This window comes from Melanerpes formicivorus, unplaced genomic scaffold (assembly GCF_026170545.1).
Source record: "Melanerpes formicivorus ecotype bairdi unplaced genomic scaffold, bMelFor1.0.p_v2 SCAF_2, whole genome shotgun sequence".
Taxonomy (NCBI): Eukaryota; Metazoa; Chordata; class Aves; order Piciformes; family Picidae; genus Melanerpes; species Melanerpes formicivorus.
Genome location: NW_027142354.1, coordinates 54,077,156 through 54,097,976, shown reverse-complemented (window position 1 = coordinate 54,097,976; position 20,821 = coordinate 54,077,156). Strand labels below are relative to the sequence as shown.

The 20,821-nt window shown below is 48.4% G+C and overlaps 1 protein-coding gene across 1 annotated transcript in view; it reads left to right on the top strand.

Moving 5' to 3' along the window:
• Positions 1 to 20,821, top strand: part of CYFIP2 (cytoplasmic FMR1 interacting protein 2) — a 59,329-nt gene that overhangs the window by 3,232 nt on the left and 35,276 nt on the right. The window contains exons 2-13 of the mRNA XM_068161572.1: positions 3,929 to 4,069; positions 6,151 to 6,240; positions 6,321 to 6,398; positions 8,618 to 8,719; positions 9,732 to 9,913; positions 10,223 to 10,319; positions 11,006 to 11,134; positions 12,477 to 12,581; positions 15,578 to 15,669; positions 18,571 to 18,688; positions 19,550 to 19,669; positions 20,165 to 20,290. Coding sequence (XP_068017673.1) covers positions 3,953 to 4,069; positions 6,151 to 6,240; positions 6,321 to 6,398; positions 8,618 to 8,719; positions 9,732 to 9,913; positions 10,223 to 10,319; positions 11,006 to 11,134; positions 12,477 to 12,581; positions 15,578 to 15,669; positions 18,571 to 18,688; positions 19,550 to 19,669; positions 20,165 to 20,290 — 1,356 coding nt within the window. The 5' untranslated portion in view covers positions 3,929 to 3,952. The remainder of the gene's footprint in view (positions 1 to 3,928; positions 4,070 to 6,150; positions 6,241 to 6,320; positions 6,399 to 8,617; positions 8,720 to 9,731; positions 9,914 to 10,222; positions 10,320 to 11,005; positions 11,135 to 12,476; positions 12,582 to 15,577; positions 15,670 to 18,570; positions 18,689 to 19,549; positions 19,670 to 20,164; positions 20,291 to 20,821) is intronic.

Below are 20,821 nucleotides of genomic sequence, written 5' to 3'. Positions count from 1 at the left end.
TTAGTTTTGCCAAAACATGTAGGACTCAAGGGACTTTAATCTCTCTGCCCAGGAGCAGGATATAGAGAAGAACATAGCTTTGTGAGACAGCTCCCAGCAGCCTGCATGGCTGTGTCTGAGTCAGCGCAGGCAGGACATGGCTTCCTGTGTGCAAGGGAAAGCCTTGCCCTGATGAGCACACGTTAGAGCATCAAAAAAATCCTGTTTCTGGGCAGGCTGCTGCACAGCTCCCCGGGCAGTTCTGTCCCCAGCCCCATGGCTATGTGTGCCATTGCTGCAAGCACAGGCTGACTGGCTTCTTCCCGCTGTGGCTGCCTCTGCCCTGGGGCCCAGGTGGTGGATGGTGGTTAAGGCTTAATAAAGACTTTCTGATGAGTGTCCCCAGGGATCCTTGTCTTCCCTGGGTTGGAGCCGCTTGGTTGCTGCCACATTACCTGACAGCTGTTCCCTTGTCACTGGACTGAGGGGATGATGCTGTATTTGCAGCCCTAGCACATTTGTGTTAGAAACTTCATTGCAGCAAGGTGAGGGAGGGTGGACTGAGTCTGTGGCTGTAGTATTTCCCCTTTTGTCTCCTGGACAGCTCCCATAGTGGGGAGACATCACTCAGTACCTCCTGGACTGGGCCAAGCAGTCACTGATGCCTTCAGAGCCTTTGTAGCAGTGCTCAACCCCTCTAACTGCTGACAGTAGACCTCAACCAACAACAAGGGACCTCGCCTGCTCTACAGCCACCCCAAGGTGCAAGTGAGGGACCATGGCACAGGCATCTGACAGAGATCACTCAAAGCTGCTCCTCCATGGGTGATCTGGATTGAGGATCCCAGTCCTGGTGCAATGAGCCCCTTCATCATGTGCTCCACCCATGAGGTTGCTGTCTGTCGCAGTATGCTACAGCCATGAGACCCAGGGGAAGTCCTCACAGACCACAGTTTTGCCTATAGCCTCTGCTGATTGTGTTACAGGGCTTAAGAAAGCGTAGAACAGAAATGTGGAGTCCTTGTGAGGAGTCATCTGTTAAAACCACAAAGTCTGTAGTTTTTCCATCTGCATCCAGATTCTTGCACTCTGCTCAGTCATGGCAAAGTACCAGGTGGGCCAACAGCTGATTGCACCACTTGCTCTCTATGGCTTGGTACTTCCTTTTCTGTTCTTTTGTTTCCTCACACTGTCTCCCTTCCTCTGTTAGAGTGCAAGATCTTGAGGGCAGGGGCTGGCTTAGTCTTGCAGGTTTGTGCACTGCCCGGCAGTGTTACATCTGTGACTGTTATCTTCCGGTGTCACCCAAACAACAGCAATAACTTTGTCCCTTGAATTGCTGAGCTTTTTGCATGTCACAGAGTTATTGGGGAAGCATTTTTGGCTGCAGCAAACTGCCAGCACATTGCATAAGTGGTCACAGAGTTTGAAGAGAAGACTGAGGAGGGATCTTACCAATGCTTATAATTACTTGAAGGATGTCAGGAGGATGGGGCCAGTCTTTTTTGGGTGGTGCCCAGTGACAGGACAAGGTTATGGGGGCAAGCTTGAACATAGGAAGTTCCATTTAAACACGAGGAGGAACTTCTTTACTTTGAGAGTGATGGAGCACTGGAAGAGGCTGCCCAGAGAGGTGGTGGAGTCTCCCATCTCTGCAGTCATTCAAAGCCTGCCTGGATGCCATCCTGTGCAACCTGTTCTAGGTGAAATTGCTCTCTTTGGAGTAAATGATCTCCAGAGGTCCCTTCTAACCCCTATCATTCTGTTTGATTCTGTGACTTACAGAAGAATGAGAAATTAGCCTGAATAAATAGTCACAGCTCTCAAAGCTGTAAAATGGAAGGGTTTTGTCTTCCCAAGCCATAAGTAGGTAATGATGCAAGTGAAACTATGAGAGGTGTTCTTCTGGGAGCCCAGAAGCAAGTCTTCAGGCACTGGAGGATGGTGGGTAGAGAGGAGAATGGTGGAGAGCAGCTAAGGAGGTCCATGGGGCTGGGCAAGTGGAGCTGCCTGCCTGGCAGGTAGGAGGGCAGGGTGCTCGCAGGCAGGGAGAAAGCTGCTTCTGCCTGTGGCTGCCAGCACTGTAATGTCTGGGTTTGACAGTTGCTACAATTTGTAACAGGAAACCATTTTAACAAAAAGAGATGAAGGAGGAAACACAAATTTGAGCATGTAGGAAAAGGTCTGCTTGAGATTTTTTTTTTCCAGGCACTTATTTCATGGTGCTTCAGCTGCAGGCATAACCAAGCCTGTTTTTTAGCTGCTTAGTACCTTGGGGAGTTATTTGTGGAGGTGGAATGGCTTTTACCAGCCTCATGCATATTCTTGCAGCCCATGTGTGCAGGCATCAACAATGACAAGAGACACAGTGCAGACTCATCCTTCTTATCACCCAACATGAAGCCACTCCTGGACTGCACACAGCATGCCTCCCCCTTGGCTGTGGTCCTTGCTGAGAGTACGTGTGCCTGTCTATGGGTGTCCCAAAGCCATTGTCTTCCTGTGCTCCCAGCACTGGGAAGAAGAAGCAAATGTATATTCTTGGAAACAGTGATTCAGTTGAAAAAGAAAAAAAGGACCTAAGGGATTTGCAGCTGATGATCAGCTGAATATTATGTGACCAGAGTAAGTGATGTGATTGTACACAAGGAGGAAGGTTACCTAGCTGTTGTAGCTGGTGCTCACACAGACACTGCTGGAGCACCGTGTCCTGCTCCAGTGTCTGCACTTCAGCAAAAGAAGTTGCAAAACTGGATTAGGCTTAGAGAAAAAGCAGAGAGGTGATTAAGGGATTGGAAAATGTGCTCTTTAACAAGGGAGGCAAAGAGCTCAGCCCACTTGCCTGGGCCAAAGTGAAGGTTGCTGGGTGTTTCAGTGAAAGGTGTGAGTGTCTGGATGGAAACTTTGATAGCAGAGAGCTCCACTGTCTTTCAGGTTAGAGTGTTGAAACTCCATGGCTCACATTTGAAACTGGACAGGGTCTAAGTGAGGAAAAAGTTACTGGGGAAGTGATTTGCTAATCAAATGATATGTCAGTATTTAAAGGGAATTCTCTCTCTGCAAATGTGGAAATGTAGCAGGGTGTTTTTCTAGGAGGCAAATGCTTTAGGTCAGCCACAGCTGTTGCACATGGATTAGGTATTAACTGGGGAAGCCCTGTGGCTGTGATTATACAAGTGCTCAGCCTGGGTGACAGCAGCCCTCCCTCCATACTTGTGCACTTACAGCCAAGGTAAGTGAAAGGATCTAAGGGACACAGATTTGTCTTGAGGCTCCCATTAAGGTAAGTGCCAGGGAGCTCTCAGAAACACTTCCCTTTACTTTTTATTTTGTGTGCAGCTGGCACCATTAGGAGCTCCACAGCAGGCTGGGACTGGGCAAGGGACACCTCATGTGTGGTAAAACCAGAAAATTTTTAACTTCTATTTTTTTGCTGCTTGCAGTGCCACAGCCTGCCTGTGCAGGCTTTCCAGTTCACCTTTGAGAATGCAACTTGTTGTTTACAGTTTCCAGCACCATTCATGTGTGTGAGGAGGAAAGCATGTGAGTGTCAGCATTGGTCATACTTTCATAATCGTGCTGTTTTGAGAGAGAGTTTGGATGGCACAGCTCTGTGTTTCAGAGCACACACTCTCACTCAGCCCTGCCAAAGCTGCACTGCAGCAGCCAGCTGTGTCTGGCTGAAGCAGTTTGCACAGAGTTAAGCAGAGAAGGGCCTGAGCAGGTAGTTGTGTTCCTCTTATTCTGCATTCCCACTCTGCTGTTGATTCACAGAAGGAGAGATGACATGGAGAGATGAGGGTTAAATAGCTAAGAAAAGGAGAACAAGATAAACCAAGATCAAGTCTCCTGAAGTGCTGGGTAGTTGTGGTTCTGTCCTTTGGTACTTTGCCACTCAGCCTTGTTCCTGCTGTCTGTCTTACCACCCTCTCTTTTCCTTTGGATTTAGTGCGGAGACTGAACATCCGGAGCCATGACGACTCACGTCACCTTAGAGGATGCCTTGTCCAATGTGGACTTACTGGAGGAGCTGCCTCTCCCAGACCAGCAGCCATGCATCGAACCACCTCCATCCTCCATCATGTACCAGGTACCTTCAGCTCCCAGAGGTGGTGGGACAAGGGGGCTTGTTCTTGTAGCTCATGCAAAGCAGTGGGGCACGTAGTGCTTTGAGAATGAGCTGAAAACATCCTGGGTACACTGTATTGAAGGAAATCTTCAGAACAGATCTACCCACAAATCAGTCCCCAAAGGCTTTAAAAGGGAAGCAATAAAGATTGGTGAAAGGGATCTTTGAGGCTGAGAAAGACAGAGACCTTAAAAAAATAAGGACTAGAGTGCATGAACTAATAAGAAGCAGGGGATAAGATTTGTGCTAACAGCAGAAAGTTCTCAGCAGTATTTTATTATACACATATTTCTGTGCTTCCTTTTTCTGGCAGTGCGTGCAGCTAAGTAGGTCAGAACCAAAGTTCTGCCTGACTTTGGCCAGCCTGTGTCTCCAGCACAGCTGGAGCTGTTGGTCTGGGGAACTGATGCCATGCAAGGGAGGGCAGTTGCCACAATCGCTCCTCTGCCTTGAACAACCACTGATTTAGCTGCAGCTGCACTGACCCAGCAGAGCTTGGCATGAGCCCAGAGCAAGGCTCAAACTCGCTGCTTTTGGATCTGCAGTGGGGTGCCTCAGCTTCCTGGCCACTACACCACACCCTGCCCTATAGCACACACCCAGGGTTAAATATAATATGGGGTTGCTTTCACCATCCTGTCACTCTTGAATTCATGGCTTACCCACAGCAGTGTTTAAATACAGCCATGCAGTGATTGCTGTGCCATGTATCAGGGGTCTGAAATTACAGTGTCTCTTTCAGCAGGTCAGGCTGCAGGCTCCTGCAGTAGCTTCAGTAGCTCCTTCAGGAGTGTTGATATCTCTCTGGGTTATCAGACCTAAAGGCAGTTCTGGGCTGTTGAAGTATCAGCTGTCTCTGGAAAATCTTTATATCATCTCTGGTTACCTTTTCTTCAAATAATTTTTACTCTTTGCTGGCTTGTGTCCTGTGAGGGGCTCAGGGTCCAACCTTATGGCACTGACTCCTTTCAGGGCCATGAGTGTGTGCACACTGCCAGGCCTAAAAAACCTCATCTAAACTGGATCTAGAGATGCCAGCCAAGCCTGTTTCCTTGTCGTACTTGGTTTTGTGTGGCTCTCTCCCTTGGTAGCCAGAAATGCATATGCACTCTCAGCTTTTCTTGTCACATATTATGTCCTGGAGGCACTAAAAAGAGTAGCCCTGTGGCCATGGGTCCATACCCCTGGCTTTCCTACTCAGAAAATCAGTTACTGAGGTACATGTGGCTGCTGCAATGCTAATGTCATTGCAAAGAGCAGCTCTGGGTATCTGGGACTTCTGTATGCTTTGCCCTTCAGCAGATACCATCAGTCAGCTTTCATGGAGGAAATTACCCAGGCGCAGAGCGTGTGAACAGGAACTCAGTGCAGAGCGGCTGAGAAACTGCTTTTCATCCCCTGCCCTGCTTTGCACTTTCTTGCTCTCTTGTCCTAACCCAAAGCAGTAGCTCAGCTTTCAAAACAACCGTTCATCCCAAAGTATTTGCTTGCAAGAGCAACACTAGCACTGATAATAGCATCTGGATGAATGCTGACTTTCATATTTATGTTTTCCAGACATCTCGTTCCTTGCCCTTTCTGTGTGTTTATTCTCTGCAATTCCTGCTGACAGGATGTGGTCTTCCCCTAGCAGCCAGGGTACAAATATAGATTAATGAGGCTGCATCTGTCTTTGAGTTACCAAGCTACAATCCTTAGAAATTAGGTTTGCTCTCTGGTGTGGCTGCAGTTCCCCGTAGCTGATCCCCACCTGAGTTTGGCTTAATTCTACAAGAGTCTGTCAACCTTGATTGCCATATTTTCACACATAAACCCCACAGGATTTCCTCTAATGAATACACATGGTTCAGAAACATCTCAGGCTGCACATACTAATCTACTTCAGACCTAGAGGTACAGCACCTCAAATTGTACACAAGCTGCTCTCATGCCCCAGGAGCCCTACTGATTCTGCTTTGTGCTAACACATCCCATGCTGGACTGTATGAGGTGAGCAAACAGCTAGCTGTGTTTTAATCCCCATCTCTCCATTTCACCCACAGGCTAATTTTGACACCAACTTTGAAGACAGAAATGCCTTTGTGACTGGCATTGCCAGATACATTGAGCAGGCAACAGTGCACTCCAGCATGGTAAGTCCCTTGGACACTGCCCCAGCAATGCTGAGCCTCCAGTGTGTGCCCTGCCCCAGTAACACCTCTCTGTCTCCCAGAATGAAATGCTGGAGGAAGGCCATGAGTATGCTGTGATGCTTTACACGTGGAGGAGCTGCTCACGAGCCATCCCTCAGGTACTCAAGCCCTTCCCAGAACACCCACTTGGTTTTGTCTTCTGTGTGAGTCTGTTTGTACTGGAGACAGGGGAAGAAAATGCAGATGACGCTGAAGTAGATGGAAGGGTTGAAGAGAAACCACTGACTCTGAATTGTCCTCTCCCCACCAAAGTCTTAACCACTGTCCTCAGCAGCTGGTAGCTATTTCAGAAGCAGATCTACACTGCTGCCCCCCAAAAGGCCATCTGCCTCTGTACCCTCACAGGCATGAAAGCCCTGACACCTCCTAGCAGTGCCTCGTAGCTCAGTCACATTCACCGCAGGCCAACTGCCTTTACAGTTGCTGGTTTCAGCAGCCTTTCCCCTGCTCCTCAGAAACAATTGCTCCTGAAGTTATTCCATCCCTGCAACACCAGCTTGTTTGCCCTGCACTGTGAACAGGACTCAGCTGAGCACACCAGTGCTGTAGGATGCATCAAGGAGCACTTTGGTATGCCAGAAACATTTCTCCAAATGCCCTTTTTTGCTGCTGATAACCTAAGGATCCTGATCTTCTCCCACCATTTAATCATTCTCCTCATCTACTGCTAGTTCTGCTTCAACTGCCTTCTAGCTCTCCTCTCTCCAACCTGAATTTTCATGGCTTTACCCTGCAAACACCTTCAGACATGAATAAGGTTACCCATGTGGCCCAGTGATCATGATTCAGCCTCTAGCTCAGAGCTCATCTTCTGCAGTATGAGCACATGCTGCTTCATTGCAAAAATGCTGACTGACAATGCACTGGGGCAAGTGCAGTGTGCTTCCATGAACCAGTGCTTCCATGGAGCCAGGAAAAAAATATTTCCACATGGCTGGCAATGCCCATGTTTGTGATTCCCTGGGAGAGGTCGAACCTCCGTTCCCCTCAGGTTATTCTCTCTCCATGGTCTCATGAGACCCAGCCACAGGGAGATTTCCGCTGCTGATTGGGTAATTGCTTATCTCCCATTTATATTTGATGCTGTGCTGCTGTTGCCTCTCCTGGCTATGCTAGCAGAAGGCAGTGAATGGCTGAGCTGATGACAAAACAGTGCTACAGATAATCTGTTTTGGCATTTTAGTGTTCTCCCATCCCAGTCAATCCCATGGTTTGTACCTCTTCAAGTACAGCTGGTAGGGTCCCTGCAGTCTGCCCCATCCTGGGCCCCAGGCAGCCAGTGCTGTGTGTGAGAGGAGCAGACAGCACCATGGCAGGGGATTCATTTACAGATTCACCAGATTTGATCTTGCAGTGGCCCTGTGCTTTGCCATGGGGCTCATGGCTGCAGCCTGTTCTCAGCCTCCCAGCCTGGCTGCTTAGCCATGGACACCTGCCTGTGCTACACCAGAGACTGTGGCTTTACAGGGGAAGAACAGAGCCTACAGCTAAATATGCACCACTCCTTTCTAATGCAAGCTGCATCCTTATGGCCTGTCAGTATTGCTTGACCTCAATATGAAATACCAGGGCAGGGGCAGTAGATTCCCCACTACAGAAAAGGCAAAGCTACTTTTGCATCTTCCCAGATGGAAAGCCAGCTGATTTGTCCCCTCATGCACTGTGCATCAGCTGCTGGGTTACTAAATTTGCACCAGAGCTGTCAGCCCCATCACAGCCTTGTGTCAACAACAACTGGAAACAAAAACAGAGGACAGCAGGATGCATTGCCTTGGGCATTTGGGGTTTTCCTTGGAAGTTTGGTTATGACTCTGAGTAACTGTTTGGAAATGAGAAGAATGGCAACTAAGTCTTTAAGTTTAGCTTCCTAGGATTCCAGTGAAGGTGACTCACTTCACTGCTGCTAGCCACTTACAATCTCATCATCTTTTAACAACTCAGCAACAGAACCAGTGAGATGACAGCAGAGCCATAGCCTGGTACCTTGTCTGTCCATGGGACTTTGCCACACAGAGTCTCAGATAACTTTATGATGAAAGATTCCCATCTTGTGTAGCAAGTCCAGGCTCCATATTGCATGTGTTCTACCTCAGACAAATGCATTAGGAGACTTTGATATTGCAGAGTCAGGAGAGAGTTTCACCTCTGAGAAATAGCCCTTTCTGCTGTCACCTACAAGGTGCCTCTCAGGTCCCTCTATTGCTCTCAGGTGGGGACAGGATTCATTGTGAAAAAAGCAACAGATGGTGGCTGTTGCAGTCCACAGCTCTGCTAGAGACTCTGATGCTGACAGGGGTGACTTGTCTTTGCAACACAGGTAAAATGTAATGAGCAGCCAAACCGAGTGGAGATCTATGAGAAGACAGTGGAAGTCCTGGAACCAGAGGTCACCAAGCTTATGAAGTTCATGTATTTTCAGGTGAGTGGTCAAGGATAATGGCACCAAGAATTTATTACCTTGGTCTTAACTTACCCTACACAGGCCTATGCTATCCTTAAGCTGCCAGGCCAGCTTGGAGAAGCCCTGAGCCCCTTCATAGGTCTCTTGCAGCTACCTGCAGATAACTGAGACCTGTCTGAAGGAGAATGTTGCTCATCTCCAAAATTTTGTATACGTGTTGGGAGTGAGCACACATCAGCCCTTGAAGTTCATGGAGGACCAGAGCCCCCACTGTGCGGAGCTAATAGGTGGCAAAGGCTCCTGTTTTTTCTGGGGTAGTGGCTGGTGGATGTGTGTTGCTGTGTCTCCACTGGTGCCAGCACAATTCAGTCTTCTGCTCTTACTTCTGAAGTAAAGCCAGGAAGAGCTGAGAGCTGATGATGCAGCTGGTGCCTGGGGTGGGATGCAGCCATGCATCTGGACACCCTCCTGCTGTGCCACCCAGAACAGGGATGTGCTCACAGTCCCCTGAACTCAACAGTCAGCTGGCAAGGAGCATTGAAGCTTAAATTTAGCAATTGCTACACTTCAGGCAGTTGACAAAATAATGCACTTAGATCCCAAAAGAGCAATGACCATATGGAAAACACTGAGCTGCTGTGGGCTCCAGAGACCTCTGCCCATCACTGCCTGTGTTCATAACTGGCTGCAGTTGAGTTTCACCATCCTTTTTAGGTTTTATGTCCTATTATGCCCCATCTAAAAAACTGAAGCCTGATCTTGCAGAAAGTGCTGCCCTCTGAGCAGGCACACATAGAGGGTTTGAGTCCTTTTCTGGCCTCCAGCACTGAGGATGTTTACCTGCAGTTGTTTGTAATGCTGCTTAGCTTCATGGTGACAGTGGAGAGGGACCCAGGACCCTCCATCCCCAAGAGAAAATGCTTTTGTTAAGGAAGGCAGTGGTGGCTGGGTGGGTGCAGAGGAGTCCCAGTGGTGGTGCAGTCCCGTGCATGAGGCAGTGCTGGGATGACCCTGTCCTGCTGCCTTCCAGCGCAAGGCTATCGAGCGGTTCTGCAGCGAGGTGAAGCGCCTGTGCCACGCCGAGCGCAGGAAGGACTTTGTCTCTGAAGCCTATCTCCTCACCCTGGGCAAGTTCATTAACATGTTTGCTGTCCTGGATGAGCTGAAGAACATGAAATGCAGCGTCAAAAATGACCATTCTGCCTACAAAAGGTGAGAGGGGGCAAAGCAGCAGGAAGGGGGACAGGACTGTGCCTGGTACGCAAGGGAGCGCCTGGGCTCTCCTACAGCAAGGTCAGGAGGACATCAGGAGGCTAAAGGTTGGGGGGTTGTGCTGCTGTAGGTTCTCTTTTTGAGTTTAGGCAAATCTCTGAGCCCTGTTGTGTTTCAGTTCCTTGTTGGTAAAACACAGAGCAGGGCTGTACTGCAGAGGTGGCTGGGGCTGCTGTATTGTGGCTGCAGGTCAGACAGGCAGGATGGGTGGCGAGTGATCCTTGATGATGTTGGATTTCTGCCTTCCAGAGCTGCCCAGTTTCTACGGAAGATGGCAGACCCTCAGTCGATCCAGGAGTCCCAGAACCTCTCCATGTTCCTGGCAAACCACAACCGCATCACGCAGGCAGGTCCTTTTGTATCCAAACTACTTAACTCTTCCCTGTGTAGAGAGAGACAATGGTCTCTTCAAGGCTGACAAGCACTTCAGACCAGATTGTGATGATAGCTGTTGGGTCATCGACACTAACTGATGGTCTTTTGGTCAGGCCATCTAATTCTAGCAGTATCTTCTCATGGGTCATTTTGGGTGTCTTAAAGGTCTTTGTCAAGACAAAGATGAAGGTCTAAAAGAGACAAGAAGAGATATTGGAGGAGGAGGAGGTTCTGCCAGAACCTTTTCCCCTGGTTTTCCCAGGAACTCCATCCAATCCCTCTCTGTGACTGCATGGGGACTGCAGATCAGCCCCCATGGCTCTCCACCCTCCGCAGGTTCTATAGCTTCTACTAATTAGGTAAAATAATGCACAGAGACCTGAGAAAGTCAGAAAGTCTGCTTCTAAGGCGTGCTTCACATCTCACTGCCTGATGTTTGGCTGTTGTGATCAGTCTGAAGGGGAGAGCTGTCCTGCAGGTGGAGAGTTGTTCATTATAGGTGGTACCTTGAGGTCAGTCTTCTTTCAGTGACATAAGTACCCAACAAGATTTGAAGAAACCTTCTCATTCTACTCTTAATCCTTCAAATATGTTTCTCCCCTAGTTTTTGCTATTCCTCTGTCCATGTGGGTAATGTGGTCCCTGTTGATGTTTCAGTGTCTGCACCAACAACTAGAGGTTATCCCTGGCTATGAGGAACTGCTGGCTGATATTGTCAACATCTGTGTGGATTACTATGAAAACAAGATGTACCTCACTCCCAGTGAGAAACACATGCTCCTAAAGGTGAGGTTCAGCCATGCTTATGGGGCTAGGTGCTTGCATAGTTTCACTTCTGTTTTAGTAAAATGAAATTCCCTCCCAGGACACTTTTCTCTTCATTTTCTTATTTTCCCCTGCTTTGGGTTTAGATGCAGCCCTTCCCTGCAGAGCCAGCATCCTCCGGACGCACGAGTTGCTATGAGATGGGAAGGCTCTCTGCATGAGGCAGGAAAGCTCCCTTCCTCCTCTTCCTGTTTCCCTTCTGATCTCTGTTACTTTGTGTCTTCTGCTATGATATCTCAGTCCTCTCCTTTTCTCCCTCTTTACCTCTTCTTTCTAGCTCAACAGACTGGATGTGGCTGTGGCGCAGAGATGTCCAACCCCAGTGTTCTGAAGTGGCACCTCTGGCAGTGCCATGAGCTGCTTCTGTTCCTGCTGTAACTTGGAACTTCTCCCACCATTTCTCTGCTGTCCTTTTTTGGCTTTCTCCCATATTCACAATCAAAAGTGTTCCTTCCTCTCTCTCTTTACCCTGCTCTTCCCCATCTCTGCTTATGTCTTTTCCTCCAATCCCTCCCAAGGCTTCCAGTAGCTCTGCCTCCTGGGGATAAGCACGTGCACTGTGATGGTCTCCAGCTGGTGGATGAGAGCACTGATGGGTGTCCTGTGCTCTTCAAAGCTGGAAGGGATTTTTTTGTTGTGCATGGATGTGCAGGATCATGCTCATGAGCTTGACCTGGGTAACTGTATAGGACATGCCAAAATCACAACCAGCTTTGGAACTTTGAACTTCCTTCTTGATACCCCTTCCCAACAATAATTCCTTGCTGAAGGCAGTTATTCCAGGTTTAGTTTCCCAACTCCAAAGAGCCCTCAAGGTGAACATGCCAAGGTATCTGCTTGTTTTGATTATTTGTCCTTATTTTCAGTCAGTCAGTGCAGTAATTGCAGTCCCTGTTACCATAAGAACTTCATTACCATGGTATGAGTCAGCTGAGGTTCTCTGCAGCATAGTGTGGGTAGCTTGATATCTGTAATGATTTGTACTGAATTAAAGAGAAAAAATGAATTAAAAGAACCTATTTTAAATTATTTCAGTTCTTCTCTAGAGTAAATGTTTGCCTTTGGGTGGAGTTGTTGTTCGAGTTGTTATTTGGGAAGGAGGAGGAAAAAATGATCAAAGCAATCCATCACATGTCCTCTGTCTACCATGTACATCCTCACAGATATGGACAGGTTATATACAGTCTTCTGATGAGTGTCAGGTGGGACAGGAGCTGAAATGGGCTTTCCTCATGCTAAGTGATGGAAAACTCGACTTGTGCTACTTCATACTAATGAAATGCAACCCTTCTGTCTTCTCCAGGTGATGGGGTTCGGCCTGTATCTCATGGATGGGAATGTCAGCAACATTTACAAGTTGGATGCCAAGAAGAGAATCAACCTTAGCAAAATAGACAAATTCTTCAAGGTCAGTGGCCTGTCTGGTGAGGTTGAGGTTTATTGCAGGCCAGTGAATTATTGTACCATGAGTACCATTGCCTGTGCTACCAAAATAACCCCAAATCACAGGAACCATCTTCAGGTCCAAAAAACCCAGCGGGTAAAGAAATGATCTAGGCCAAAGGAGGAGGAATGGAATTGCTGTGAACATGCATGGGCACAGAGCTGCACCGTGGGTGAGATGAGCAATGCCAGCCCATGGTGCCAGCAGAGCTGTGGATGGGTGAGTGGTGGCTGGGACTGGCTCTGCTGCTATGGCACTGGAGCTGGGGAGCTGGTGGGAGCTGAGGACCCTACACCCATGCTGGGAAGCGAGCTGCCAGTGCAGCTCTGCCTGCATCCTGCCAAATGACAAAGGATGGGAATGGCATGTGGGTTATCTGTTTTGTGGATGAAGGGTGTGCCAGACTGGCATCACTTCTGTCTCTGCACATTTCTGAGACAGCTTTGCAGTCTCTGGAGGATCACTGTGATTTGAGGCCACCAGCAAACGTGACTGGTTTACTGAGATCTGTGTGGTTGATGGTTGCACTCCCTTTCCCTCATCAAGCTGCTGAGGATGTAGCTGGCCAGCCAATGTGTGATCTAGCAGCCTTCCTTGGGGTGTAAACTGTGCGCTGGTAGGATAGGAAAAGTTTCTTGGGGAGCTTGTGTCAGCTGAGACCCAAGGTGCTCAGTGACTTTCTCATAGGGCCCACCTCTTGGTTTGATGAACCATTTTTGTCTTATCTGAGATGTGGGGTTTGGGGAAAGGCCCATAAGAAGTGGATACACCCCGTGACAGGGTGGGAAGCAGCTGTGCAGCTGAGTCCAGCCATAGGTTGGTCCACAGCTGGAGGCCAGGCAGTGTTGCCCTGGGGCCACTCAGTGTGAGATATCCCATAATAATCCCTTGCTCCTCACCAAAACCTGGTGTGTGCAAGCCACCTGCCACCCGTGGCAGATGGAGAGGGGGGCTGAGACCCCACACAACACCATTCACCATGGGAAGTGACACCTCCTCTCTGTTGCTTCTGCACACAGCCTGGGTCTAAGAAGCATTTTAGGTGTGGAGCAGGTCAGCTCTCGGAGGCATGGTGGGAGCTGGCAAGGAACAAATGTATTGGCAGCAAAAATAACAGTGTAGCAGGAGGACAGCAGAATAACTTCCCAGATGGAGCAATTAGTTTTCTTTTAGACCTACTGAGCTTGAGCGGACCTTCCAGAGTCCTTTTGCTTCCACTGCATTAATCTTTCTCCTGAGATGAAAAGATTAGTTTTTGTTATCAGCATTTGCTTCACATCAGGGAAAATGAGAAGGTGATGATTTTGAAGGGGGCACAGAGCACTTCGTCCCCATTGCTCTTGCAGCAAAGTGGATTCTCCATGCAGCTTTAACCAGAGAGCTGCTGAGGAGCCAGAAAGAAGAGGTCAGTTGTGATGATGGTAGAGGATGCCTCCCTGCTTACTCCTGGCTTGCAGTTTGTAGATGATGTGCTGGGTCTGTGCAAGGGGAGGGAATGGGGGAGCCCAGATAGATGAAAGATTGATGTACCAGCTGCTGCATCTCACCCTGAGTGAGGGAGGACCTATTTACCCAAATTTGCATCATCTCCTGGGACCAGCCCTGACAGGGGTCTACTGCAGACAGACACCCTAGTGGCATGAACAAGGTCTCCTCATGGATGCCACTGGGGATACTGCTAAGGCATGCAGCTCTGCAAAGGTGATTTATCATGGCACCCCTTGGAGTCTACCAAGTTTTCCCTGGCTCAGCTTTGCTAATTCACTCTCAGTTTAAATCAAGCTCTCAGTGTAACCAGAGTGTGGTCATCTTTGTGTATGCAGACAGATGTGCTGTTCATTGCAAAGTGCTGTGGGCCATAAGAGAATCAGGTGAAATATGTTTCATTGCATGGAATAACTGTCTTCTTCCCAGCTTTTTTTCCATCTTCTCTTCTCCAACATATGCTGTGGTCTCACCTAATCAGTTAAGTACCACTTCCAGACTATCAGATCTCAATAAGAAAAAGCCAACTACTCCTCTTACTGCATCTCCTTACTGCCCTCTGATTTAATTTCTAGTGGATTGCCCAGGAATTTGAGTAGTGAAAATGAACTACCCCTTCATTTAAACCTTTTATGAAAGCGCCACCGGGAATCCCTGATGACAGCATTACACATCCTCCACAGGGGTCAGCCTGAGAAGAGAAGCAGGTGATAACAGGACATGAAATTTGCCACCACCTTGCCTGAATTGTAGGGCAAGGCTTTTGTAGCTGGGTGAAGTAGAAGCTTCATGTTTTATTGAAGCAATGTCAGTAGCTTTTGGTTGAACTTTGGTCTCAGCTGAAAGCTTAGTGGTACTTCTGGTGCACTGTGAATTTATTTCTTGTCCAAATACTCCTGAGATACAAAGGGTGAGCAAAACCTGTGTCCTTGTAGAGAAGTTTTAAGGCACATCACACACAGCAGAAGTGCCAAAGCATAGGCTGAGTCTGTGGGGATAGATGCCACATGCCTGGGAATCCAGGCAGCAAAGCAGCCTACAGCTCCGCTCCGAAGGGAGCTGCAGCACCTTGCTGCCAAAATAGCAGCGTGCTGGCTTTTGTCCCGCTCTTCTCTTGAAGGATTGTGGTGGGAGGCAATAAGCCCTGCTCAGGAACACACTTCTGTATCTGTTATAAAAAGAGCCTTTCTTCTGGCCAGTTACAGCACTGAACTGTCATGGCATGGTGTTTGTTGGTGAGTCCAGGGCACCAGGGCACTTGCAGGAACTGATTTTCCTCGCACAGAAAGCCTTGTGATTGTTTTCAGACACTCCCTAGGTATGAAATGACCCTGGGTCCAGATTTGCACCTTGCTTTAAACAGCCTGGCACTTTCCATCGCCTCAGAGATGCAGGATGCAGTTTCCCTGGTGTTGCAGTGGGGCCACAGGCTGTCTCTTGGCCATGTTTCAACCATCTTTTGTTTTCTTTTCCAGCAGCTGCAGGTGGTTCCTTTATTCGGCGATATGCAGATAGAACTGGCCAGATACATTAAGACCAGTGCTCACTATGAGGAGAACAAATCCAAGTGAGTGCCTGCCGTAATGTCTCTTGGCTTCTGTGTGTGTCCCGGAAGCTGTGGGAGCTATAACTCCCCAGCATGTGTGAGGTCTGTGCACGGGTACCTGTGTGTGTCCCTGTGAGGTGTGAGTCCTGGCGTGCCAGCCCTCTGTGTCCCTCCCTGGCCCTGCATGGGAAGATGTCCTCACCAGCCCCTGACTCTGTGTGTGTGCAGCCAGCTCTTAACCGATGTGTAACCGTACCCCTGGGTGCAGGCAGGGGAGAGGGCACGTCTGTACCTCAGCACCCACTGGCAGGGGCTGGGAGGGTGCTCAGTGGCTGGCAGTGAGGCAGGAGGAAGGGCAGGAGGCTGGTGCATGGTTTGGGGCAGCCACTGAGTGCCTGTGAGGTGTGCACGCCCAGTGTGTGAGTGTGAGCAGCGTGTCCCTGCTCTGGAGAGATTTTAATCCACATTTTTCATCTCAGGGACAAAATCCTCCAGAGTATGAACACAGCAGTGGACCTTTTTGGAGTAGCCAGGGCATCTCCTCCTAGCTCAGGCAGGGCTCATAAGGAAAGGCAGCAGGAATGAAGGGTGAACTACGGACTCAGGTGCACTCAAGATGAAGGAGTACTGTAGGAGAAGTGCAGAAATTGAGTGTTTATGGGAAAGCTGAGGAGTGGTGTGGAAGTGTAAAGCACTGCTTCCCAGCCTGCCTTCACAGGCAGCTCACTGGTCCCACCAGTTGAATCTTCAGGTGTTATTTCACATCATACCAGACATGTAAGGGCCCCCTTGTCTTTGTAGCTTTGCATTGCGCTCAGTTGCTGCTAGAATTGGTGTTAGGTTTGGATATGCTTGGAATGGTGTTTGCAGCCACATGTAAGCAGAGCCCATGTGAGCTGTGTCTGGCTGTAATCACAGGATGTTAAGGGTTGGAAGGGATGTCTGGAGATCTTGGAGTCCAGCTTTCACCAATGAGTGGCCTTTCACCCATGGGACCATGTGGTGTGGAAGTCAGATTTCTCCAGCGTCTGTGAGAAGCAGCCAAGCCGAGTTGGCTCTTCAGCAGGGCAGGAACTAATCTGCAGTCTTGCGTCTCTGCTTCTGTTTGCTCATCTCCTTCCACCTCGGAGGGTCCAGCTTTTCTGTTCACCATGTCGCTCACCCAAGAACAGCTCTCCCCTGCCCTCCCCAAAGGCTGGTTGAAAAGTGCAGATTAATTGTTCCTGAGAAATTTGAAGACAATGTGGCAAACATTTCCTGAGCAAAAGGTTTTAGCTGAAAATTGGACAATAAAAGTCCACAAAATGTAAATTGAAAGCCAATAAACGTTTGCATATTTTTATCCTAAACCCTTCAGAAAGCACATTTCAACGAAACATGTGTCAGCTGCATTCATAGCCTCATCTCAAAACCAAGGTGGCTCACGGGCTGTTCACCTGTGCACAACTTTAATGTCTGTCTTGAACTCTGTCTCACCAGGTCTGTGTGCCGTGCCGTGCTAACCAGCGTTCCTTCCTCACTCACTTGCTTTCGCAGCAAATTGCATGGGACTCCCAACACTAACTCTGCCAAGGTGGTTCCATGTTAACCCCATGTCTTACTAATACTGTTTTTGTCACTTTCTTTTCCTCCCTGTCTCCATGAAAGTGGAGTTACTTGGTGTTTTCCCTGCATGGCGCTTTGTTTCCGCACTGTGGCCTAGGCTGTGTGTGGCAGGGAGGGCTGGGGCAGCCCTGGCCGTTCCTGCTACCCTGCCCATTCTCTGGTGGGCAGCACAGGACATTGGAACGGGTAAGAGTTGAGTGATGGGACTGTGGGAGGATGGATTTCACAAGGGATGGCGTGGCCCAGCACTTCCAGGATTTTCCAGCACCACAAATACTGGCAACAGATGATTCAGTTAACTGCAGGAATATGTCTTCATGTCTATGTCCCTATCAGGCAGGTTTCTCACCTTCCTTTTGTACAGCTGATCTAGATTGGAGAAGATCATAGAATCACAGAATGGTCTGGGTTGGAAAGGACCTCCAAAGATCATCTAGTCCAACCCCCTCTGCAGTAAGCAGGGGCATCCTCAACTAGACTATCTGTCTTAAGTTGGACAGCTCCTCAGGGGGTTCTGAACATTTGTGTTGTGATCACAGTAAGACACAAGAGTCTCACTGACAGAAATCTGCTTGCACAGAGTGTTTTGATGGAGCTGTTTTGTTTCTCTGTGGCTAATACAGAATGGGGAGAAAGGAGATGTTAAGTTAAACAGACCCTATCCACATTATTTCTCCATATGCCTTTGGAAGGGGAGCACTGCCTTCTTTTAGGATGCCATTACACTGTTATATGGTGCAGGTGGCTCAGTGTAAATGAAAATCTAGTTCATTTGTCATATTCTGCTCATGATTTGTTCACTGAGCTGGTAGTGTGAGCCAGAGCCAAAAATGGAGTGGGAGGGATATTCCCTTGCTGGCCCCTTGCAGACCCTTTCTGTGAGCCAGCCATTTTAGACCTGAAGGGATAACCTCTAAGGGGATGTTTGTCATGGAAGGTTTAGCAGAAAGGATGCAAGAGATGAGGAGTTTTCACAGTTCATCCTTCCCTGAAAGCTTGTTCAATGCTGGCCTGGGAAATATCCATCTCTGCCCATTAAGATAGGTGAGCCCAACATGGAGAGCAGCCTTCAAAGTGGATGGGGTATAGTTGTTCAGGCTGAAAGATGAGGCAAATGTCCCCACCATGCTGCATGAGACCACTTCTGAAGACTCCACACACCAGGGGACATGCGATGGCAGCCTGTCTCAGTGGTTGTCTTATTTGTCCTGAAGGTGGCATATCTTGAGCACATTGAAGGGAAGAGAACAGTTGAGAGCGAGGCTTTGTCCCTGGAGCTGACTGTCCTATCTTTTAAACCCTTGCTTTTTTGCCCAGGTGGACGTGCACTCAGAGCAGCATAAGTCCCCAGTACAACATCTGTGAGCAGATGGTCCAGATTCGAGATGACCACATCCGCTTCATTTCAGAGCTTGCTCGCTACAGCAACAGTGAGGTAAGCTCAGAGGAGACTCACCATAATCAGGACTGTTGGATGGACAAGGCTGGGAGAGGACAAGTGTAGTAGGTGTATGGTCTGCCAAGGATTTACAGTGAGGAGGGAAGAACGACAGAGGTGAAAGAAAGAAAGAAACCACTTCTCAATCTGGCAGTGTCTAATGAATTTATGAGAGGCCTCTGCAGGTGCAAATCACGTGCTCCAGAAAAGTCACTGCAACAGCTTCTGCTCTTTGAGCACAGCTTTGTTGAAATAACTAGCAGGGGGAAAAAATGCAACTAAATGTTTATTAGCTGTGTGGCAGAACCGTCATGACTTGCAAATAGGTCTTTTCTGGTCAGGGCATTGAGGGAAGCTCATGAGGGCATTGCTGTTCTTTCCATTACTTCATGTCAGTGCCCTCTCTGATGTCGTTGTGACTGGTTTTTGCAAATGTGTGATCCTCCTTCACCAGTGTTGGTTAAATGAATTGTTAGCATTCTCAGCCCTTTGCTTTTGGGAGATTGTGGGCTTTTAAGGTTTTGAACTTCGAATCAGTAAAGATTTCAGTAGTACCAGCCATCAAAAAAGAAAGGGAAAGTGGAATGAAACCAGTCAATTGTTTTCTCTGAGGTGACATGTCAGACTCATTTTTCTGCAGGAAATAAATTGACTGCCTGAGTAAAAAAGGCCTTGCCAAGCTAAACCCCTTTTCCTGAGGGATAATATGTGCAGTGCTCAACTTTAACTTGATTGTAGGTCACACAGAATTCATTTCAGCTGGGATTTGAGAGAGAGATCTCTAGCTGATGTTTGGCTTAATAAAGCCTCCGCAGCAAGTTGCTGAACCTAGCCCTGATGTAATGCAATGTTCTCCAGGTGGTCACTGGCTCAGGACTGGACAGCCAGAAATCAGATGAAGAATACAGAGAGCTCTTCGATCTCGCGTTACGGGGACTGCAGCTGCTGTCCAAGTGGAGTGCTCATGTCATGGAAGTGGTAAGATCAGGCAGTTAATGACCCTGAGCATCCTCTATAGTAAATGGAGAAAGAGAGCTTTATCATCTTGCCCTGAACCACCCTTTGAGGTGCTGAAGTGTCCCCACCAATATTAGAGCAGGCCTGAGTGACTGTTCTCCTAACCAGAACGCTTTGGTTAAGTACTGAAAGCTGTTTGGGATGAGTCTGGGTCTTGAGCAACTAAAACTGTAATTCAGATGATTGATGGAAGTTCTTAATTTGTAAAATTTCCAATTGTCACAAGTCCATGGATGTCAGAAGTCCAGTCTGACTGACAATCTCCCAAATAATCAGACACAGTGTCTGGTGCAGTGATAATAAGGCCAGGAATAAGCACAGATTCTGCTCCTAAAAGAATGCCAAACAGCTGTAGTAATGTCTAGGGACATAGGGCTGGCATAGGGCCTTCTTCAGTCTTTCCAGCCTGGATTCTTAATCATTGCCATGTTGATGGTGTCTCCTTCCATCTTCTAGTACTCCTGGAAGCTGGTTCACCCCACAGATAAATTCTGTAACAAGGATTGCCCAGGAACAGCAGAAGAGTATGAGAGAGCCACCCGGTACAACTACACCAGTGAAGAGAAGTTTGCCTTTGTGGAGGTAGGTGCCAGCTGTACTAGAATAAGCCAGGGCTGTTTTCCTGTTCATGTTCCTTAGGCCAGGGGGAGAGGAGGGAAGGTCATCTGAGCCAGTTCCTCATCCCTGTGGTCCACAATAGGGGTTTCCAGATCCCTGTGGCTCTTAATTTAACCAGAGCTAAGGGCAAATTAAGTTCTTAGGAGCTCCTGCTGGCACAGAAACACTACACCAATGCAATTCTCCTCTAATTTCCTGATCCTGCTGTTAGGCTGCGTTTGTGTGCTGGAGAAGGACAGAGGTGAATCTCTATGTTCTCTTAATATTGCGGTTTTAAACTTGAGAAAGGTGTTGAGGGCTCCTGAAATAAACAGAAGGGTGTGGGCTTGCAGAGCAGTGTGAGCAAGATCAGAAGCTATGCCCAAAGGCTGTGCAAACACAAGGGATCCTCGACCAGTCCCCAGGACCCATCAACTCTTGGTCTGACTGCCTGTGGACAGTGGTAATAGTCCTCCGAGCCAGGCTGTGAGAGGTATTCACACCTTCATCTTTTAC